Raw genomic sequence first — 21,600 nt, forward strand, 5'->3', positions numbered from 1 at the left:
TTCAGCAGCTCCTGTGGGTGGAAGTTGCAGCTTCTTTCAGACACCAACTGTCAGCATGAACTTAACAACAGGAGAGTACAGGCCCTACCAATCTGTAGGAACTGTTTGTTCCAGCGAAGGTCTACACCCTGCCACAGTTCTGTACCATTGGTGTACTGCACTGACACATGCAGCACTCTTTCAGTTGATGTAAGGGGAGGATGACATCTTGCAATTCCTAATGAATGTTCTTAAAACTCTGAACTCAGCAAATGACTTGAGGTAAATTAAATTTAAAAAAATATATAATGATGATCCATGAAGATTACTGGATTGTACCATCTACTTCTGAGAGACAGTTATTTGAAACCGACCTTTCATGCCAGTATCTCCTGGAGGTCCCGGAGGTCCTGTACACCCTGGCTCTCCAGGAAGTCCTGGTAGGCCAGTTCCAAATATTACTCTACCTGTTAATGAAATTATCATGAAACCATTACATCAGCAGATTATTCACACAATTCTCCACTTGCTAAGAGAGAAAAAAGTTGCAGGGATGAGCTGGAGACAGTATTCTGATCCTTATGGGTCCCTTCCAACTTGAGATATTCAACAATTCATTTAAAAGAGAGAGCTACTTGGAAAAATCCGTAACACCTGCAACTAGAAGTACCTGGTTCTCCTGGAGGACCTGGTAATCCAATAGAACCAGGCCTGCCAGTAATACCAGGCAGTCCTGGAGGGCCTACAATACACAAGCCAGTTTGTCCTTTCTCTCCTTTAGCTCCTTTTGGCCCAGGAAATCCTGGGGGACCTCTCAGACCAGGTCTTGACACACCTAACCAAAGGGGAAAAAATACAAAAAGAGAGTTAAAGAAGAAATGGAATTCCAAAGCAAAGTAAGTACTCAATAGGATGAGTGACCGACAATCACACCAAGTTAATCCCACAAATCTTTTTTATCTTGAAATTTATTAATCACAGTGAGAATCTAGACATTTTAAAATGATCTTTAACCTAAGTATTAGACCCATCAAAGCTCTTGGGTGACAATTTTTTACCACTTAAAGATATTTTTAAAGTCATCTGAAATTAACATTTCACAAAGCTGATTCAGTGCAACAGACAGGAAGAACAATGTACTTTATTATTGGAACTGGATTACTGCACATACCTGGTCTACCGGCAGCTCCAGGAGGACCCTGTGGTCCTGCAAAATCAAGATATTAAAAGCTTGAGGTAAACCACTCTATACTCTGCAAAGTCACTATTCAATACCATTGAATACAAACTTTGATCTTTCGCATTTTAAGCTTAAAAGTTAAAATATGAACTTGGTTTTGCCTGAGTGGGCATCTACCACTCATGCAACTGTTGCATATTGACAATTATTTTAAAGGGGAAATACTGCTATAAATCAAAGTCTCAGGCTACCTTTCAAGTTAGCAATTATATGTGAGTTCAGGAAATATTCTGGTAAAGGCAGAAGAACTTTGCTTAAAATGTAGTCTGCAATAAGCCCTTTGAGTGGACTGTTCTTGCAACAAAATTGTAGTTTTGATGTCCCACTCACCAGGCATGCCATGTTGACCTTTTGGTCCTGGAGGTCCGGGGGGTCCTTCATCCCCTTTTTCACCAACCACATAATCATAATACTCCATCTCAAGAGAAAGATGGTGAGAAAATAAAGAGTTGCAAGAATGAAGAGAAGAAGCACAGTACCTCACACTGAACATTTGATTAAAGAAGTGTTTTGATCTCATTCATAATTCTGATGTTCTGAGCCCACAAGACCTTACTAATTACAAGCAACCAGAAATGACAAAATAATTGTTATTAGAAGCAGTGTCTTTTTAGTACTCTGTCAATATCACAAACACTTCAGCTTTTTACAAAGCTATTTCTTTTGAACAATTTAGGCCAAAGGTTTCCATTAGATGCACATGGGGCCTTTAGGAAAGCCACTAGGGAAACAGCATGACTAGACAGGGAAATTGTACTCATAGCAACTCTTGCTTTCTTTAAAAAGTCTTCTTAGGATTTTAAAATGAATGCCACCTGTTCTGGAAGTGATCAGAAATTGGTTTAAATATTAACTCCTATGAATTTTTGTAACTGTTCTTTGACAGTCGAATCTCCTGCCAAAATTGCTTCATCTGAGTGAGGTCTAACCAGGCACAGATCTTGTATCCAATTCCCTATGAAGGAAGATATCACCTGTGTGAGAATCCCAGCAATATCAGTACTTTGTGAAAGCCATGCTTGATTAGAGCATCACAGGACATCCATTACTGGCTCATGCAGACAGTTTGGATTATTCTAATGGTTTAGAAAAATGATGTATGAAATAATTTACACTTACTCGACCACGAGCTCCAGGTGGACCAGTGTTTCCTTTCATGCCCTTCATCAGAGGACAAAGATAGGTTTGTTTATTAAAAACAGTATGTGTAATGACATTTACCCACTGTTACTTCGGTACCTTGCTCAAAACATTAAAGAAAAACTTCTGCTCCTGACCAGTTCTTCCTGTCTCTGTTCCTTACACAACCATTCAGCTGCATACACCAAAAACTACAGGAAGTCATCAGCAGACATAGACAGACACCAGTTCAAACACATGGTTTGTTTTAGCTGATTCATTTCCTATTCCATGATATCCTTATTTGTCATCTCTCAGGCCAAGTGAAACACAACGATACATAAAATTATATCATAACCCCTAAACATACCTTATCCTCATCCTCATCCTCATCCTCAAAAGTGATAAAAAAACCATTGGACAATACCTTAGCTCCTTGCCTTCCAGCCAGTCCTGGCCTGCCCTGTTCACCCTTTTGGCCCTGCAGGTGACAGTACACAATTTTATGAGGATTAAACTTCTAGCACTGACATCAGCAAGACCTAAAATGTAAAAGCTTTAATCTTTCATGGTGATGGCAAAGTGAATGCAACTTGCTCAGGGGAAGAAACTGCCGTGAAAGACCCAGTTTGAGGTACAGCTCCATGCCTGTAGGAAAAGCTACAGGTGTCCCATCCAAACCTGCCTCTCTTATGGCACACTCCAACAGTCCCAGAGGGGAGCTACTCTGAATGGCACAAATGTAGAAGTCGCTGATTTGTTTCTCCCTCTGCAAACTATTTCTGAAGGGGAGAAACTGAACACGGTATGAGACTCTCACATTCAACACCCTCCCCCAGAACTCAAGTCAGTCTGTGGGATGGCGCTGATCTCAAGAGGTGTCAGCAGCACCAGGATGGAAAACAGTGCAGACTAAGGCTTTCTGCAAGTGAATACAGGCAAGGGAGAGGGACTTCTTGGAGACTTATGCAGTTGAATGCACTGCTAGTGAGTAAAGCTGAAATGAGAACAGAGCAATGACATGCCTTTGTCATGACAGAAAGTTTTATTTCTGTTAGCTGAGGCAGTAGAGCTTTGTGGTCTGTCATTCAGTGCTCTTTGTCAGACTGGAATGTGTTTAGACTGCCTGTGAAGGTCATTTTAGCATGAAAAAGATGATATAGTAAGATACATGTGCAATGGGCTATTCTGGCAGTAAGAATTTTGGTAGGATGTTTATAAGGTCACTGCTACTCTAATGATGCTGTTAAAGTAGAGGTGAAGTAAATAAAAGAACTGATATTTAACCCATTGAAAACACATTTGAACAACATCAGCTTTTATATTAGTACACAAATGAGACAATTTTACTTCTAAAATGGCATATTTTAAGAACTATATGTTGACAAAATGACAGTTTAATAGCTATCAGTCATCTTGTTTCAGGCCAAGACAGCCATGACCCTGGCAATAACTTTCCTTCATAAAACGGTGTCTCTGATTCTAGTGATTAAAAACCATTAACTTCTCTTCTCAATTTATGTTAAAGGGAAGGTATAACTCTTTTGCAAAAATTTCATGTGACTAACCAGAAAAAAACTCAGTAGAATTAATTTTGCTTAACTTGGAGTGTGTCTCAAACTCATTAGACAGTCAGCAGCAAGCAACAGGTCTTTATTTGACATAGAAGCAATAGCATCTATGACCTGAGCCTCTGTCTCCTGCACATAAATCTACAAGAACATGGTATGTTCCAAGGCCAGCTGTGTGAAGGAAATGTTTCAGTGTATGCAAATCAACTTTTCAAACACTTTCCACAATGAGAGAAAGCAGTGACAGGAAGATAGAATTGTCATAAACAGATGACTACTACTCAGAAAACATTTAGAAGGCTTCCTTCATTACCGGTAAGCCAGGTGGACCTGGAGCACCTTCTTTTCCAGGTTTGCCCTACAAAGGAAAAATGTAAAATAAAATAAAAAAACCCTAAAATTGGGGATATTGCATTCAAAGAGCATAGCAATTCGATGCTGTAAACTGTGTAAACTGTAAAAAGCCATTAAGGTTATTTTAAAGTATTCATTAATCACAACTAGAGTTCATAAAACTCTACAAAACGGGTAGTAAGATATTCCATTGACATTCCTCCTCCTGTGGAGGATTACTTCTGCCAGACTTCACCAGTACAAAGTGCCAGGGAAGTACAGAAAGCTTGGTGAAAAATCAGGCTCTTGCAGAAACAAGACAAATGACAAAACATGCTTCTTCCTTCTGTTTTCACTTTTCCATCTACTGCCCTGCTTCAGATACCTTTGAAGTGCACTCCCTATTCCTTTTCATTAAGTAATTTCTCTTCAAGTTGAAGGGCATTTGAATAAAAGTAATAGCTTTCCATTAATTATCTTCCTAAAAAAGATATAATCAGGTAAATTGCATTTTAATATGTATACTTTTTAAAATAAACGTATTATTTTTTCATATACTATGCTGTTAATGGAATAACTCTTAGGCAACTTTTCTTCATGTCTCCACACAGCTGCTGGTTGAACATACTAATTTAAATCTGCTGCCTCAAGTAAACCCAATGTTTTCTCTTCTACTTATACCCTTGCATTATAAAGCTAGTACATGTATAGCAGAGCACTTTTTTACTAAGTTCAACAGCAGAGCCTTTATAGCAAAAAAAATGGAAGCATACTCACAAGCAACTGACCTTCACTCAAAGTACTCATTTAAGTCACTTGACTTCCAGCTCTTGTCTAGTTTACTGCAAGAAAGAGCTTTTGAATCTAAGCAAATTTGCTCCGAGGAGCAGTGAGGCAAAACCTGGACAGCAACACTAGTTCAAAACTGCTTTCCAGAAAGGACTAACACATGTGTATTCAACTGTTTGCACATACCTGTGCTCCTGGTTCTCCTCGGTCACCCTTTTCACTCTGAGAATCACCAACTGGCCCCTGTAACAAAAGCACATTGAGGATACTCATATTTTGAAACTCACATTTTCTAAGTTAAATATATATTTTATGATTATTTATCTTTTAAAAAAATACAGTTGGAATGCTATTAATAGGTGTTTTATTCTATTAATTAGTTACATTCTTGTCATTAAAGGTTGAAATAATTAGTGTAAATACTGGGCTGTAAAGAGTAGCAGGTACTAGGTGATACTGCCTGAACATCTGGATTTAAGGAATTTATTTCTGGCCACTTACTGTAAACCCCATTGGCCCTGGGGGTCCTCTTGATCCTTTTTCTCCTTTTTCTCCTTTCAAGTCCTATTACACAGAAAAGAAGAGCTTACTGTGGTATCTTGGATTTTTCTATGCTTACCATGACAGTCTGGTTCTACGAAGAGGAAATCCATATGTCACCAGCAAGATTCTTTGAGCAGAGACAGTTCTACTCAAATGATTAAGAAACAGAAACCTTGTATCAATGCTCCTGCCTAAGTCTATGACGTTTGAAAAGGAAACTGTTTCTGCACATTTCAGAATAGAGCTAGGTCAAAACAACCTACCTGTGACTGCATGCAAAGGGACCTCAGTAAATAGCGCCACAAATGGCAACAAGAAACAAGCAAAAAGCCCAAATAAACCTTAATTGTTTCACTGGAGCTAGAGTTACTTCCAAAACATAAATGCTGTGGCTACCCTACAGCATCCTTGTCTCTGTGGGTGCAAGATTACACTACTGTGTACACCATCGGGCCACATCCTAAGGTCACTGTAAAGCTGAATTTTATGGACTGTCTAATTATTACCTGGTTAGAGTCATGCTCCAAACTATTTATGTAAGGAGTTTTGAGAGGTTTCTAAGCCTTAATGCTCAATGTCTCTGAAAAATTGCCATTCTGTCATGATAAGCCACCACAGCTGTGGCTGGGAAGTACTCCATGTGGCCTTATTTGATTTAAACAGGGAGAGGTGGTGTGCCTAAAAGCTGAACCTTGCTTCTGTGATCTTTCTCTTCCCTCCTCAATACAGTCTTGATGCAAAACTCACTTTTATTTTAGCACATAATGGAGAGAGACTTTGGATGACTCCATAGATTAGATGCAAATTACGTAAGTAAAACAGAAACAAGAACAGGTTAAAGACTTGTCCTGTTAATAAGTGAATACTTAAAATTATATCAACTCCTGCTACTTAATTTCTATATAAGGATACATTGCAAGAATTTAAATTCACAAAGTAATACTTAAAAAGAAAGCTGAATCACACTATTTTCTTCCATATTCATTGTCTTTCCAACACTTTCTGTCATTACTCATGTTTCAGTAAAAACAATGAGAAAACAAACTACATGTACATGAACATGTTGTAAGTTTTTGTGAAACCCTGGATGCTCAGAGTCTGGCATTCTCAGTGACAAGGCCCAGAGGTCAACTCAGCTGTGGCTTTGATCAGAACATCCATGTGGATTTGGTGAAGCAGCAGTAATTTACACTTCATGTACTCAGAGGTTCACGGCAGGTGGGGTACTGGTAGGCAAGAAGAATTGCATTGGCATTGTGCAGATGTGCAGATGTGCACGTGGGCACACAGGCCTCAGCCACGCTGGCTCTACACAGACACTCTAAGAGAGTTTAGAATCTAATTAAACAAGTCTGAAAAATGTTAGAATGACTAAAAGGAAATGTTATCAGAGCAGTGAAGATGAAAACGTCCTCTCATAGTAAAGCCTAGTCAGTTGGTGTATCTGAATGTGATGTTTAACAATTTTACTACCGTCATGTTGTCTGGTCCAGTTAATGTCACAATAACAGTTCCTGGGGGCCCAGGGGGTCCGGTTAACCCAGTGTCACCCTTGAAAGAAAAAAGAAAAATAGAGAAAATCACAAACAGTGTGTTTTTGTTATTTCAAATTACTACTGCTACACTTTTGATATAGTGAATATTCTTCTGTCATTACTCTCAGCCATTAATCCAGTTGACATTTCCCTTTGCTTGCTATTTATAGTCCAGTAAAAAAGACATATATTAAAGATTTAACTTTCCCCTAGCTGATCAATATAAAAATGCATATGCTGATTACTGTTAAAGTTTCTAGAAACAATTAATATTTTTAATCCTATTTGTTTGTTACATAACTATTTAAACTATAAATCAAGTAAAAATATCTCCTTGATTACAATTTTTCTCTCTATTTAATTATGTCAATCAGTAAATTACATGAACTGTCTTTGGTGACATCCTCCAAACTGCAGTCTGGGTATTCCAAGGAGATCACAGAATCGTGGTGCTAATGGACAAAACAAGCTTTCCCATGTCCTTCACTGACAACATTAGTGGTGAAGTGCACTTTTTCATTAAGGATCTTTCAGAACAGGGGAAGTTCTCAATGTGAATCTTTCCTGTGGAACTCAGCGAAACAATATATACAATTTCCAGTGATTTTAATCTAGTGGAATGCTTTTGCATGAATTTGCAGCATAACAGCAAAGAATGTGCCACTCTTTTGTAAGGAAGCAAGATGTTCCATGGTCACCTGACCTACTGCAAATGAATAACCAGGTCCATACACAAATTTTTTTCCAGGAAACTCCTAGCAATTCCTGGCAGTGATTACAACATTAAAACCAATCACAGCTGAATCTGTGCAGGTCAATTAGCGTAATTATGAGATGTCCTAATTTCTTGCAAGGATATTCAGATTGACTACACTGGTCCTGCAGCTGCAGGCTGGGGTGCTGAGAGACAATGTGGGCATTTGTAGTAATTCCTGCCAATTATATGGAATACAAAGTAAGAACATGAAAGACAAGTTATTCAATTTTTATTCAAAATCTGGGAGTTTTTCTAGCATCACAAGGGCTGACACTGCAAATACATTGGACAGAAGTTGTGAGACTACAGATGCTATATATTTACCAGTGTTTATCTGCTTAGATAAGCATTCAGGAGCACCACACAAATTATACATATTAATTTAATGCTATGTGTTAGTAAATACTAACTACTGGCTTCTCTTTGGTGTCCAATCTTCTGCCTAGAAGTTTATATCATTGACTCTTACGTGAAAACATTTTGACCTTAGACATCGCTGTGTTTCCATTTTTCAACAAAAGACTGCCACATATATACTGAGAACATGCATTTCACAGTACTTCCCCAAAATTTCACCACAGCGTATCAGAAAATGCATAAAACAGAAACAAAACTTATAAAATGTTTAAAGCTTCTTAAGAAATTACCTTTCTTCCTTTGGCTCCTATTACTTTCAGTCCCATAAGACCCTGAAAAAAAAATCCCCAAATGTTATTTTTTTTATTTTACAAACACCTACAACATGAGTTAATTTATGTTACACGTAACAGAAGTTTTCATTTTTATTACCAATCTGAGACTACCTTAGGTCCAGGAGGTCCTGGTTTCCCTGGCATGCCCTACAAAAAAGGAAAAAGAAAAAAATCCTCAGGTAAAAAATTTACAATCTTCTGCTCTGATATAGGTGTTTTGAAGCACCCAACTTTCACAGAACTTGTATCACATTTTTACTTTTTCTTCCACCTTTACAGCCACAAGTCATTACCAGTGGGTGACAGACTGTTTACACAGTCTAGTTGCAAACATATGCATCTCTCAATGTTATACATTTTAGTATTTAAAGTGAATTAATGGGTAGTCATTTGAAAATTGAAATTTATGCCTACATGGACAAGGGATGCTTCTGAAAATATAGAAAGTATCATGCATAAAAATAATCAAAAGCAACTGAAAAAATATCAGATGTGTGCAGATAAGCATAGTTTTTACATACACATGTGTCTAGACCTCAAATAAATCTGGGAGAGTCAAGTACTTGTATCTCTGTAATTCCATAGGGTTCGGGGAAAATCAAAGGTCAAAGTAACAAGTGAGACATAAATTCATACTAAAGGTCCTGGAGGGCCCTGTGGTCCAAGTTCCCCAGGATATCCTTGAGCACCCTGGGCACCCTGCATATTGAAAAAGAAACAGGAATAAATCTCCTGGGAAGATTATGAGTGAAACACAACACTAAATTCAATGAACTGAATAAGAAACAGAGGAGCAGCTTTGCTTCTGAATTTCCTTTTCCTTTGTCAGGAGAATACAGAAGTATAATTCTTCCTCATTGCTTCATCGTTTGGCATATATTTTGAAACATGAGAAAACATCTGTTCTAAAACTAAACTACTCAAGTGAGGATGTAAGTCCCCTGAGAAATGTGAACTTATAATCCATATGGTCCTATTAATGCCTCTAATAAGCCCTCAATCCTTCAAATATTCTGTGCAATAAATCCTATACTTTAAAGCTTAATTTTCAAAGAAATGGAAAATTAAGCACTTTTATTTTCTTTTAAATTTAATGCTCTCTGTTTATTCCAATAGTCAGAAGAAATTTCAGCCTTGCCTTCCCCTGTTAATGTTCATTCTTGAAATATGGACAATCCTGTGCTTTGTTATTACTCTAGAAGTTGAGCTGGTCTAACCTGTTCAGTCTTAACTTTGATGGGAATTTTAGGAGTTGGATTAGATGGCCTGCAACCTGACTGGCCTGAAAACTGACTGGTTTTGGTTTAGAAATCAGTGACATAATTGTAAAAAATGCTATATCTATATTAAATAAATAATACACTTAAATTATGTAAAATGCAAAATAATTTTAATAAATACTCATGTTATATAGAATGTGTTTATACATATTACTGTATATTTTTATACATATCTACCTCACCGTCTTAATTTTGAGTTACCTGGAGACCAGGCATTCCTGGTAATCCAGGATCACCTTTTCCACCATACTCTTGGCTATATCCTTCTGCAGGGCATCCCTGGACAATTAAATAAAAAGAAACATAAAAAGTTATGCTGTAAACTCTGTAGTGCAACAAGTCCTCTAATACAGTTTGTAGGGAAATTAACATCAGAATTGCATAATGACAGAAATGGTCCACTATGGATAGTTCTAACTATAAAAAAGATTTTATTAAACCAAATATACCTTGTGCGGGCCTTCCAGTTCTCTGTTAGGAGCAGTCTTCTTTTCAGATATACCTACATTACTCATGCACTGTCCTTGTCTTCAATTTATTTTTGTTACTTTTTATCCCTATAAAATACTGTCTAGAGCATCTGCAGATTTCCATATGAATTCATGAACTGTTTGGGAGAGGAGCTTAATTCTTTGTGTGCTTGAAAGTGTTAAATTCATTATATGCAGTAACAGTAGTTTGAGGGAAAAGAAATAATAGACCATTTTGCAACCTGAGGTGAATGCTGCTAGGACAATGGAAGCACCAAACTTTGTGGTTGCTTCCTCTGGAAGGCAAACCTTCTGTTTCCCATGAATGGAGAGGTTAGGAGCAACAAACACACACACAAATTGTTGATAACCAATAAATACTTTGTGTAATATGATGCAAATAACTGACCTTCTCTCCTTTGATACCAGCAATACCCTAGGAAGAAGAACAATCATATTGAAACAGAAGAGTAAAAGAGTGCTGAAATAACACATTCTAAATATTGTCTAAGCTTGGTGCTCTTCAGGTGATTTATTTTTATGAAAAAGGTGCATAGCCAGGTTCATGTTTACTGGGCCAGATTTCAATTTAAGAAGAAAGGGCATATTGTTAAAAAATAGTAATTCTCAGAGGTACAACTCTACAAGTGAAGGCAGAACAGCTTTGAAGCCTGATCTTAATAAATGAATAAATAAATAAAATCAGCAGAGCTGGTAAAGATCATATTTAGAAGTTATTAGATTTTAAGCCACTGGAAGTTGACAGACAGTATTCCTTTTCCATTTGTTTAAAAGTATCTCTTTCAAACACATCTCTACAGTGAAAAAATCCCCAAATCCTAGGATTAAAGCATGCACCCAGAGTGAGAAGTTCTGGGTTTAATTCCTGGTTCTTATTGACTTAATTAACCCATTATTTTCTCACAGATACTTAGGTACAAACGGAAACTGCAATCTATTAAATAAACCTGGAACACCTTCAGAGATGTAAGTGGCAAATTTTCACGAGTATCCAATGAAAGCTAACTCCAGTCAATGAATTTCATGCAGTCATTAACTAAGAAGTTGAGGCCCTACATGCAGACAATGTCTCTTTATCACACAGTTTTCATACTAATAAAATGGGCATATTTATATACCCCAAGTGGTGTCAGCATGAGCTAACATGAGGCTTTACACTCCTTCAGGGACTGGCTTTACGTGATGGGAATGCACACAATCGTGAATTTCGCAGACACTTACTGGAAGGCCTGGAGCACCTCTTTGACCTGGAGGACCTGGAAATCCTTGGTCACCCTGAAAGTAGTAACAGTGATTGTTAATGCAGATTATGGTTTATTATTTGGCCTGATTTTGGCAAATGTGATTACAGAAGAAGTTTTTTATGCTATCACACTAAATGCACTGGGAGTGCATGACCACTGTATTTTGCTAGAAGAGGATCATCCCATTTTATGCAGCTTGACTTCTATCCTAGACTGTTCAGATTAGTTTACAGATTCACTAGAAATCTATGATTTTCTGTAGTAGGCATTATTCTGACTCCCTCTTTCAGAATGCTCATAGAGCAAAGAAAACCTGGTAAATCTGTAACTTAACATTAAGACTTTTCTTTTAATTACTTTTAGGATTTATGAATTGCCAACTGCAAGTGAAATAAAATTAATTAACTACCTCCTTTATAACCCATTGCAGCAAAAGGACATGTTGGATGAAACTTATTAGGCCTTCTGGATTTACTGAAAAAAGTATTATCTGTCAAAATACCAAACGTTATTATCTTTTAGCAAAGGCCATTGGCATGTATTATTTAAGTATTTATTTTGCACAAAAAGGTAGCACTTTTCCTTCCTCTGGTTCCATGATACAAGTTTTTCTAGCTGATAAAATCACAAAGCAAAACAAGTCAAAGTTGTATATTGGGCAAAATTTAGAACACTTTTTGGCCATTGCCAAGCACAGCCAAACGCACTCTCCAGAACACTCAGCTTGGTTTGTACCTTTGTGCCATTGCATCCTGGAACACCCGGGAGCCCAGGAGGACCAACAATTCCTGGTTCACCCTAAAAGAAGCACGAAATTGACACAAGCTTTGTTTTTGCACATTCATATTGCCCTACAGAAACACTGAAAGAGTTTATGTTGGAGCAGTGTTTCACAAGACATATTACAATGTGTTCTTAAATCATTACAATGAGTAAGAATTGCTGATGCCAAGATTTTTATCACTAGGCCAATTGACAGAGACAATGTTGATGTTGAAACTAGAGTGAGCACATTGAGCTGAGGATAATTGTGCACTAAAGACTGTAGTAAGAGAGAAATGGTTAAATCAGTTTCATTTTTACTTACTGGAAGGCCTGGAGGACCTGAAAATCCGGGTATTCCTGGGACTCCCTAACGAAATTAAACCAGAGAATAATATTATGAATATTAAACAAAAGCTCATCAGCATTTTTCTTTGATTACATTCATAATAAGAATTAATGCAAGTATGATTCTATTAAAAAGATCGTTACTTCCTTAACTATTATGATTGTAAACCAAGCATAATGGTTACAAACAGGTAACACACACCAGTTTTGTCCACAGAAAAAACCCCAGATAATTCTTCATGGTATTCTAGTCTGACTTTTTCACTGCACACCCAAATATTAAATACATACAGCAATAACCTTGTACATAAGGTGTAGCAAAAAGGGCAAAAGGTCTAAAAATAATGCTTGTGCATACACCATGTAATAAATTTTAACCATACGTTGAAATTATACATAATGCTTTGCTTTTATTTTCACAAATTATTGAACCAAGGTGGAAATTAGCAAGACGTTTAATATATATGTTTGTTTAAAACACACTTACTCGTATACCTTTGGGTCCAACTAAGCCTGTAAGCCCTGGAGAACCCTAGATCACAAATGGAAAGCAACATCTTTCAACTCATTTCAATTGATAAAAAGCTCATAAATGTCAACAGGACACTCAATATTTTCAATATCAATATCAATATGCCCACACAAAACCAGCTATACAAATAAATAAATGATTGGGCTATTACAGTCAATAAAGGAAACAAACATTTCATACAACTTGCCTAAATTGTGGTGTCTTGCCCTCCCTTTCAGTGTTTACAGGGGATTATCATAGAATCAAAGAATGGTTCAAGTTGGAAAGGACCTCAAAGATCCTCTAGTTCCAACCTCCCTGACACAGGCAGGGACCCCTTCCACTAGAACAGGTTCCTCAAAGCCTCATCCAACTTGGCCTTGAACTTCCAGGGATGGGGAACCTGTTCAGTGTCTCGCCACCCTCTTACCCTTGTAGTGAAAAAAAATATATATCTCATCATTGGTCAAAAAAATAATGTTGAGAATGCGGTTGCTATGGATTTGGTCAAACTGTGAGACCTGGAAGTGCTTCCCTGTGAGGAAAAAGCTGGAAGGTGCCCAGATATGGGCGATGTCTGTGTAATGATCAGATGCATGAGATGTATGTACTCTCACCCACACTGTTGAGCATGGAAAGGAAGACCAGAGCAAGCTGAAAGGGGGCTAAGCAGGATGGGAGAGCAAGGCTGAAAGAAGACAGCAAAGAATGCCCCAGTGACACTGCAACATCTGGACAGAACCTGCTGGAATTCTTTCAAGACGCATAGAGCTTAAGTGCTAGTATGAAGACTTTACCATTCCCAGAAAGGAAATGGAAAACGTGAAGAGCAGCATAGCTTCTAAAATCTTGGGCCACATTCCATTTCAGATGCTGTAGAAGTGTTGGATAGGAGAGGCTAACTGGCACACACTACAACAGATGCCATTCAGGCTAAGAGAGGTCTTGCTAGATAAACTATCTTACTTTTTGCCATTCTTGCAGAAGTTATTATCACCTACTGAAAGGGAAATGCTGTACTAAACACCTCAATGAGCTCAGATAAAGGGTTCATCAACATGTATGAAATCTACCATGAGTATCACTTCCAGAAAGCATTGTAAAAATAAGATAGGACAGAATAATGCAACAATGCTTAAACAAATGAAAACTATAAAGCCCATTTCTTTAAAGGTATAGTTAAGTGCTGTAGCCACATTAGTGCAGGTCTTAGACAGAATCTGATTGTGGTAGTACCTTCCTGATTTACATTGTGGCTGAGTTCACACCGTATTTACACAGAAGTAATTCATTCACCAGAGCCAGTTTATTGATAACAGCAATACTGTTCCTCAAAACAAATACACATAAAACACTTTTACTGCGTGACTTTTTGTTGAGTTTTTTTTCTACTCATGCAGGAGTTATTGAAAATTCATATTCAGCCTCAGTTTAGGCATACAGGAAAGAAAGCAAGCTCAAGTCACTGAAGCCACCCTCTGCACCATGCAGGCAACCAGGTATTTCCTAAACAGACCAAGATTTATCTTAAAAACCATCTTTCCCTTCAAATTTTCTTAAATCTATTTTTCATATTTGTCTCGCTAGTAGCTTGTTTACCTTCTTTTCAGATGTTAATAGATATTAAGACAAAAACTGAGGCTATGCTGCAAAAGTCTGCCTAGACCCATGTTCATTGCCTCTGGCAGTTCAGTCCAGCTGCTTTAGCACTGGCCAATGGACAATTGACAACAAAAGCCCATGGTCTTATCAGCTCTACTCTGATGCAGTCAAAATGACTATTGCAGCTGATGACCAAACAACATCCCTCACCAAATGGGAAGCTCTGAGACAGGTTTTGGTTTGGTTTTATAAAACAGAATTGTCTACACAGTCATAGCTAACTTTGACTGTCAAGCACAGTAGTTTCTCTGGGTGTATCTCTCTGTCTCACATACATACCTACCTTTGGTCCCTGTGGTCCTGGAGGCCCTTCTGGACCAGGAAAGCCTCTTTGACCAGGTGGACCCGGCACACCAGGAAAGCCTTTTTCACCCTGTAAACATAAAGATAATTAATCTCAAAATATCCATGAATTCTCCTTTTGATATCTTATTTCTAAGGCACCCATTACTTTCAGAACCTCTTAGCTTTCTGCTGCTGTGGCAGATACACTGCCGCTTGCCTACACTGACCTGTTTTTGTGGTCCATCTCTGTGCTGCCTAGGCCCCATGGCACCACATACTCATAATTATTATGAATTATCAGAACACAAGATAGCACTCAAGATTTTGCAGAGTATAGATATTAGCTGACAGCATGAAAATTTAAGAAAGCAGCTGATACATATTCCTTGTTAATATTTCTATATTTTAGACAAATGGAAAAGATGTTTCAGCTCTTCAGGCAGTGGCAATTTAGCATGCTCAGTTTTACATCAGTAAAGATCTGCCTGTTCAAGACCTTTTGCATCACAGCATGACATGGGAGAGAGAGAAGGGGTTTGTCAGCTCTCTCAATCTTCCTACTGCTTTATAGAAAGTTATACAAAGAAAGCATGTGAAATTTTGCTGTGCAGAAGTTTGAGTGTCTTATTTGATGTACAAGATAGGATCCAAGAGATGTCTCTGGGAAGCCAAAATACTTTGGCTTGTCCCTGCACCAATTCTCACTCCTCAAAATCCCACAAACTCACCAGATTTTAAATAGCTTCTGAATGAAATAAAAATTATATATTAGTAGTTACATATATTTATATCTCTCAAGATAGAATGTAATCCCATAATATTTTGACACACATGAAAATAAGAATTGCATTATAAAGTGTCTGTGAGATCTATATAATAAATCGGCATAGCTTTTTGTAAAAACTGGTTTATTTCATACACCAGCGTCCCAAGGCAGAAGGATGAATGCTATCCCAGAATGTGCCGCTGGAGGGGGTGTGGTACCAGCTCACAGGAAAACCAAAGTCCTCGGCCTGCCTGCCCATGGCAGGAGCCACGCGGTGCTGTCTGAATCCAGAGCAGCACGGCGCTCTCCAGACAGCTTCTGCCCTCTCTACAGAAAAGGCAATTTTAGCCACACTTTCTTCTTAGCAGATCAACGAGATCAGAGGATTTTCAGGTTGGAGGATTCTAAACACTGAATAATTACCAACACATGCCGATTAATGTCATTGTCCTGATTTTCCATAGCTGCATGAAAAACTTCATCAGTGTAAACAATTATTTACTCTTGCCTACAAATTGCTCAGTTATTTAACATGGAACTGCTAAAGAAAAGTTGTGGGTGTCCATTCTTACTAATATTTCTCTTTTAGTGGGCAATTTATTTTTTTCTAGTTTTTCAGCTGGTCTCAATTTCACTGTTTAGGATGAAGTCAGGTTAGACCAGCTAGTAACATGAAAAACAAACAGGGAGATTTAACTGAAAATATTAGTATTCTCCTTTCTCACTTATTAACATATATTTTAATAATGACCCTATTTACTTTCAGATAAATTTTCTCCAACTTTGTAAAAGCAGGTGGGAGCAGTGGGACTAATCATAACCCTAAATCCTTATAGATGTCTGGAATCTGTTCATAAGGTTTAGTATGAGAACTTCTGTGTTCATGGCTCGCCTGAATTGCAACCATGACTTCTTCAATAATGCCCCTTTCATTTGTGAATCAGTTGTTTTTCCAACTGCAAGCAGGAGTCTCAAAGAATTTTTGGCATTTGTGTAATTCAGGTTTGTCTAAAAGCCACTCAGAGCCTCTGCCAAGCTGCTATTGGCAACAGGCAGAGCTGTGGATCTTTTACTGCTGATGGATTTGCTGTTCCTTCAGTGCTGGCAAGGTGTTTGTGATTAGGACCCAGAAACTCATCCCCTGCTTGATCTACAAGAGGTTTATCTCTTTGATGCCAGTGTGTGTAGCTTTCCTTCAGGAACTGGCAAAGAGGGGTGGGCAGGGTCCAGAGATGGAAAGAGGGAAGCACTGAACATGACACTCTTGATGGCATTATGAAATTTGTAACAGGAGAGCTGCTGCCAAGGTAATGACATTTGTTAGGAGTTAGTGAAAGAGACCTGGTGCTTTGGACAGTTGTTTTGCTGGTGTTCAAACATCATACAGTGCTGTAAACATATTAATGCAGTAAAAAAATTCAGTTGAAAAGTCTTAGTTAAATAGCGTCCCCAAAGTTAACAGAATTTTGTAAGGTAATCATTCTCTGTAGGCTGTTGGCAAAATACCATCACACACTAAATTCACTCACTGTATCAACTGAAGTAATCTATTAACAATTTCCAAGCATATAAGCTAATATTAAAAAAGGAAAACGTATCTGTTCTTACCTTACTGCCTTTCGTGCTATCACAAAAGCAGGGACTTTTACCTTTGCATACACAGTTCTGTAAAACAAAAATACAAACTTTGTAATACAATTATTTTTCTCATTGAGTTGTTTGGAGAGAGGCAAGTGAGATCTCTGGTTTTACTAAGCAATTATTTCACAGACAATATAACTTAAAAAAAAATGTTTGTGAAGAGGCAATTCTCAACATTGGCAAAGAGCTCATTATTCCTCTGTATTGTCTTTTGAGACAGATAAGAGCATCAGTTAGATCTTGCAGACAGAATTACTTAACCTGTACAGTTTCTCATATTACAACAGTCACAGTGTTTCAAATTTGTAACTTTTATGTTTCTTTTATGATGGAGGAAAGATGCTGCAAGTAGCTGCTGTTCCCTATGGACGTGACAATTCCTGACCATTGCCGCTTGTCTTTTAGGTGGCTGAACTTAGGTGAGATGATGCCATCTATCAGTTTTAAAAAAAGCTGCAGGGAGCATTTCTCCAATGAGCAGATACTTAAGCATTTATTTACAAAATAAAGCAGAAATTAAAATAAGTTGGCCATGAAAGGCAAATCCCCCCAGATACTATTGTGTCTGCCTCTGATTTATAGACAGATCAATCTAGCTTGATGTTTCAAGCTAGATTTTTAAAGAGATGCAAACATTAAATAGTTAATTCTTACCCTGATCTGACAGCTAGAATTCAAGTGGTACTGCATCAGAAATTTGGAAAACAAAGGTATCATGTAAAACAGAAACCATCTAACTATGCTACCTTCGCTACTATGTTAATCAATACGATTATATCACTAGAGACACAAGAATAAGCACTAGTGCAGAATTAACAACAAACCGTATCCTGATTTCTTCTTGGTGACATCAATCAGTCTGGCACTGGATAATCTAAATTCATCAAGTCAGTTATATGACAGATATTTTAAGTCTTTAAATATCAATACAAGAGGATAAAGTGATGTATATCTCCAAATAAATTTGGAATAGTTCATAAGACTGTCTTTCAGTCTTTCAATAGTTCATAAAACTGATTTTCTTGTGCCCTATTGAATGACAGTACTTCTATCCCAAAGCATTATCTTCAAAATATAGATTATTGGTAGAGTTCTGCTAAGCAATATAAAAAGGGTCATTGCTCAAGGCAAGATGTATACACAGATATATATCATTATAATTCTATCGACCTTCATGGAGTTGTACCTTATGTCTGCCTGTGAAAGTATACTAGAAGTATACTAGATTCTTTACAATACCTGTATGCAAAGCACAGTTTTCAGGACATGTAGAGAAATCAACACATGAAATTACTCTTCTGTAACAGGTATAATCTGCAGCAGACTTGATGTGTACAGATACAGAAGAAACCCTTCTATCTTATAATCAAAGACAATCCAATGTGAAGGTAAATGCATGAAGATGTAGAAACTTGTGATGCCATAAAATTAATCTACGTTAATAAACTATTGAAAGAAAGAGAGCCTTTGCGCTTCAAGAAGTCAGAATGCTTAGAACGTGTTTAATTTACCATTAGTAAGCTTTCATATCTATTTAGGTCTTTTTGTGTACACATATCACTTTAACCTAAACTGAAAAGACCAAAGATGATTTAACATTACACAGTCAGTTAGCTGGATAATACTAAATGTTTTGGCATATAATTTTTTACGTAAGATTAGATTAGGCCTTCTGTACAGGAGCTTTGAACCAAAAATCATTGCTCACTTATATTGCTGGATGCTTTCACATCCTTGCAAGATGCCTGTAGCTCCTTTATCAAAGGATCATAAAAAAAAAAGTGATGTTGCCAGGTTATATGATAAGGAAACTGAATGTTAGTTATTAACAGTTTATTCAAAATTCTCACAGTAACATCTACGTAAGTGTATTAACCAAAGCCACAGGTATACTGCATGTTTTTTGGTTTTGTGATTTTCATAATAATAATCTACATTTCTTTCGTCTATTAGATGAAGTAGATTTTTTATCTAAAATCTAGGCCAAAGGATACAGCCAGATAACTATATGAATACCAAATCAATTCACCAATGAACCAAAACTAAAACCCCACAGCAGTTGGAGTAATTTATAGAGGAGCTCTTCTCCAAAATGTTTTTAGTGATAGGTACAGCATTATTATAAACAGATACATAATTCCAGTTATACATGTTGAAGCACATTTACTGCAGTGGTTAATGTTTTGTTTAGTGGGTGCAACCTTATCTAGAACACTGAATTGCCCTTCCTACACCATGGGATGGGATTCTGTGGGGCTCTGACCTCTTCCTGCTCCTGATTCAGAGAGTAACTTAACCATCTGCTTAGAAAGTATTCCAGTCCTCTCCTTCACATAATTCCTCAAAGAAATGACCCAGAAAGAAGGAAGAAATAACATACTACAGACTATCGTGTCACCTATACAAAGCTTAATGTACATTGAGCATGGCATTGCTACTCCAGCCACTGCAGTGGTGGCAACTTAATTTGGAAAGAATCTTACACAGTTCTCAGCACTTTGCCAGTAGTACTGGTTATATGAAGAATGTCAGAGAATGTATTTAGGGATGTTATCAAACCTGAATAAGCCAAAGGATGTGACAAAGTCTTAATGTAAGGAGAACAGCAGGCAATGCCAGACTTCCTATTCTGTCACTAGCCCAGGTTCTGAGTGCTGTCACTCACACTGGGGCAACACAGTCCTACCGGGAATGGTTTAAAGGCAGGAAGGTGGAGAACAGACAAAAAGAACCAAAGTGAGGGTAATCCAGTATTTCTCCATTGATCTGGCTTTTTTTGGAATTACATATATGATGACAGGACAGTCAGAGTATTTCTTTATTTTTCCAGATCCAGAGATGATCAGAGTAACTCAGCTATGATTTCAAAATACATACTTGTATTAAAAATACTGCACCCAGAACAGACAGGCAGCAAAATGTATTGCTGCAGGAAACAAGCATCATATTCCTTACGTATATTTCAGTCCAAGACCACACAGGATGAGTAATAAAGACATTCAGATGAAAGCTGAGATGAAATTAAATGTATTGTGTAGGACTATGGTAATGTGGCTGAAGTGGGGCTTAAGTTTGCACTTTTGGTCTGATTGATCTTTAATTTCATGGGTAAACTCCATTGAAGCCCGAAGTAAATCCTGGTTAACATAAAGATGACTGTGCAACATGAGGTATTTTTAAATTAATTAAAAGCAGTGCAAGAGATATCCATTAATTACTGTGGACAGTAAAAACAGCCCAGGTGTCTTCTCTCAAGTGGGTGATGAAGCTGTCACTTCCCTTCACTGGTTGTTCTAACAGCTGATCAGATTTATTTTTAAAAATGCATAACTGATTTTTCATTTAAACTTGATACTTATTAGCATCTCACCTATCCTGCCACTAGGTCTTTATCTCCTAACTTACAGAATCACTAAATTAGAACTCTATCAATAGGTGGAACAAGGCTTACTGGATAGTATCTATTTTTCTGTGATGCCACTTTTTTATTCTTTTCCATCTTTCTGCTCATTAATGATATCCTGAGCAGTAATTTTTAATAAGTATTGGCATTTAAGAGAAATTACAGAAAACTGGAAATTATGTATGAGTGAGCCAGCTCCTTTAAGTCTTGATTACGAATTTTCAAGGGCTGCTGACACATGGAGATTTCTGAATTCTTCCTGGGCTGTCTCAGTGCAGAGCAATCACTTTACACATCCCAGCTGTGTCTATAAATCACAGCTGAGCACATAGAATAACCCTGCTCCAACAGTTGATGTTAATATAGTGCTTAAAACTTTAAAAAGCACATTTCACTCGTTCCCGACTAATGTTTTCTATTGCATCTAATAAAGGCGGGAGTAATACAGGAAGTGGAAAGTTTTGCTCTACCATTTATTTACACTACAGACTTGTGTTGGGATAGGTATGCTGCACATATGTTAAGTGCTGCACTTTCTGAAGAACACTATGGTGGTAGCTAAAGTTTCTAGTATGGATATGGTTACAGTTTTGAAAATTTATCCTAACCTGCACAAGAGGATCTGAGAGCACAGCTTTATAGAGAAAAG

General features: G+C 37.5%; 1 protein-coding gene across 4 annotated transcripts in view; it reads right to left on the reverse strand.

Annotated features, from left to right (window-relative positions):
• Positions 1 to 21,600, reverse strand: part of COL4A3 (collagen type IV alpha 3 chain) — a 56,224-nt gene that overhangs the window by 27,628 nt on the left and 6,996 nt on the right. For 2 of the 4 annotated variants that reach the window (XR_005602680.1, XM_039557206.1), the window contains exons 2-22: positions 17,516 to 17,572; positions 15,140 to 15,229; positions 13,171 to 13,215; positions 12,661 to 12,705; positions 12,309 to 12,371; positions 11,551 to 11,604; positions 10,718 to 10,744; positions 10,040 to 10,117; positions 9,195 to 9,257; positions 8,670 to 8,705; positions 8,514 to 8,555; positions 7,048 to 7,125; positions 5,533 to 5,595; positions 5,218 to 5,274; positions 4,223 to 4,267; positions 2,766 to 2,819; positions 2,339 to 2,380; positions 1,550 to 1,637; positions 1,151 to 1,186; positions 650 to 814; positions 354 to 446 (exon numbers count right to left, since the gene is read on the reverse strand). Coding sequence is in view for 3 of the 4 variants with exons in the window: in XM_039557206.1 (XP_039413140.1) it covers positions 354 to 446; positions 650 to 814; positions 1,151 to 1,186; positions 1,550 to 1,637; positions 2,339 to 2,380; positions 2,766 to 2,819; positions 4,223 to 4,267; positions 5,218 to 5,274; positions 5,533 to 5,595; positions 7,048 to 7,125; positions 8,514 to 8,555; positions 8,670 to 8,705; positions 9,195 to 9,257; positions 10,040 to 10,117; positions 10,718 to 10,744; positions 11,551 to 11,604; positions 12,309 to 12,371; positions 12,661 to 12,705; positions 13,171 to 13,215; positions 15,140 to 15,229; positions 17,516 to 17,572 (1,321 nt within the window). In the remaining variant the exon portion in view is untranslated. The remainder of the gene's footprint in view (positions 1 to 353; positions 447 to 649; positions 815 to 1,150; positions 1,187 to 1,549; positions 1,638 to 2,338; positions 2,381 to 2,765; positions 2,820 to 4,222; positions 4,268 to 5,217; positions 5,275 to 5,532; positions 5,596 to 7,047; positions 7,126 to 8,513; positions 8,556 to 8,669; positions 8,706 to 9,194; positions 9,258 to 10,039; positions 10,118 to 10,717; positions 10,745 to 11,550; positions 11,605 to 12,308; positions 12,372 to 12,660; positions 12,706 to 13,170; positions 13,216 to 15,139; positions 15,230 to 17,515; positions 17,573 to 21,600) is intronic. The other 2 variants (XM_039557207.1, XM_039557208.1) reach the window with 2 other exon arrangements.

The sequence above is a fragment of the Corvus cornix genome, chromosome 9 (assembly GCF_000738735.6).
Source record: "Corvus cornix cornix isolate S_Up_H32 chromosome 9, ASM73873v5, whole genome shotgun sequence".
Taxonomy (NCBI): domain Eukaryota; kingdom Metazoa; phylum Chordata; class Aves; order Passeriformes; family Corvidae; genus Corvus; species Corvus cornix.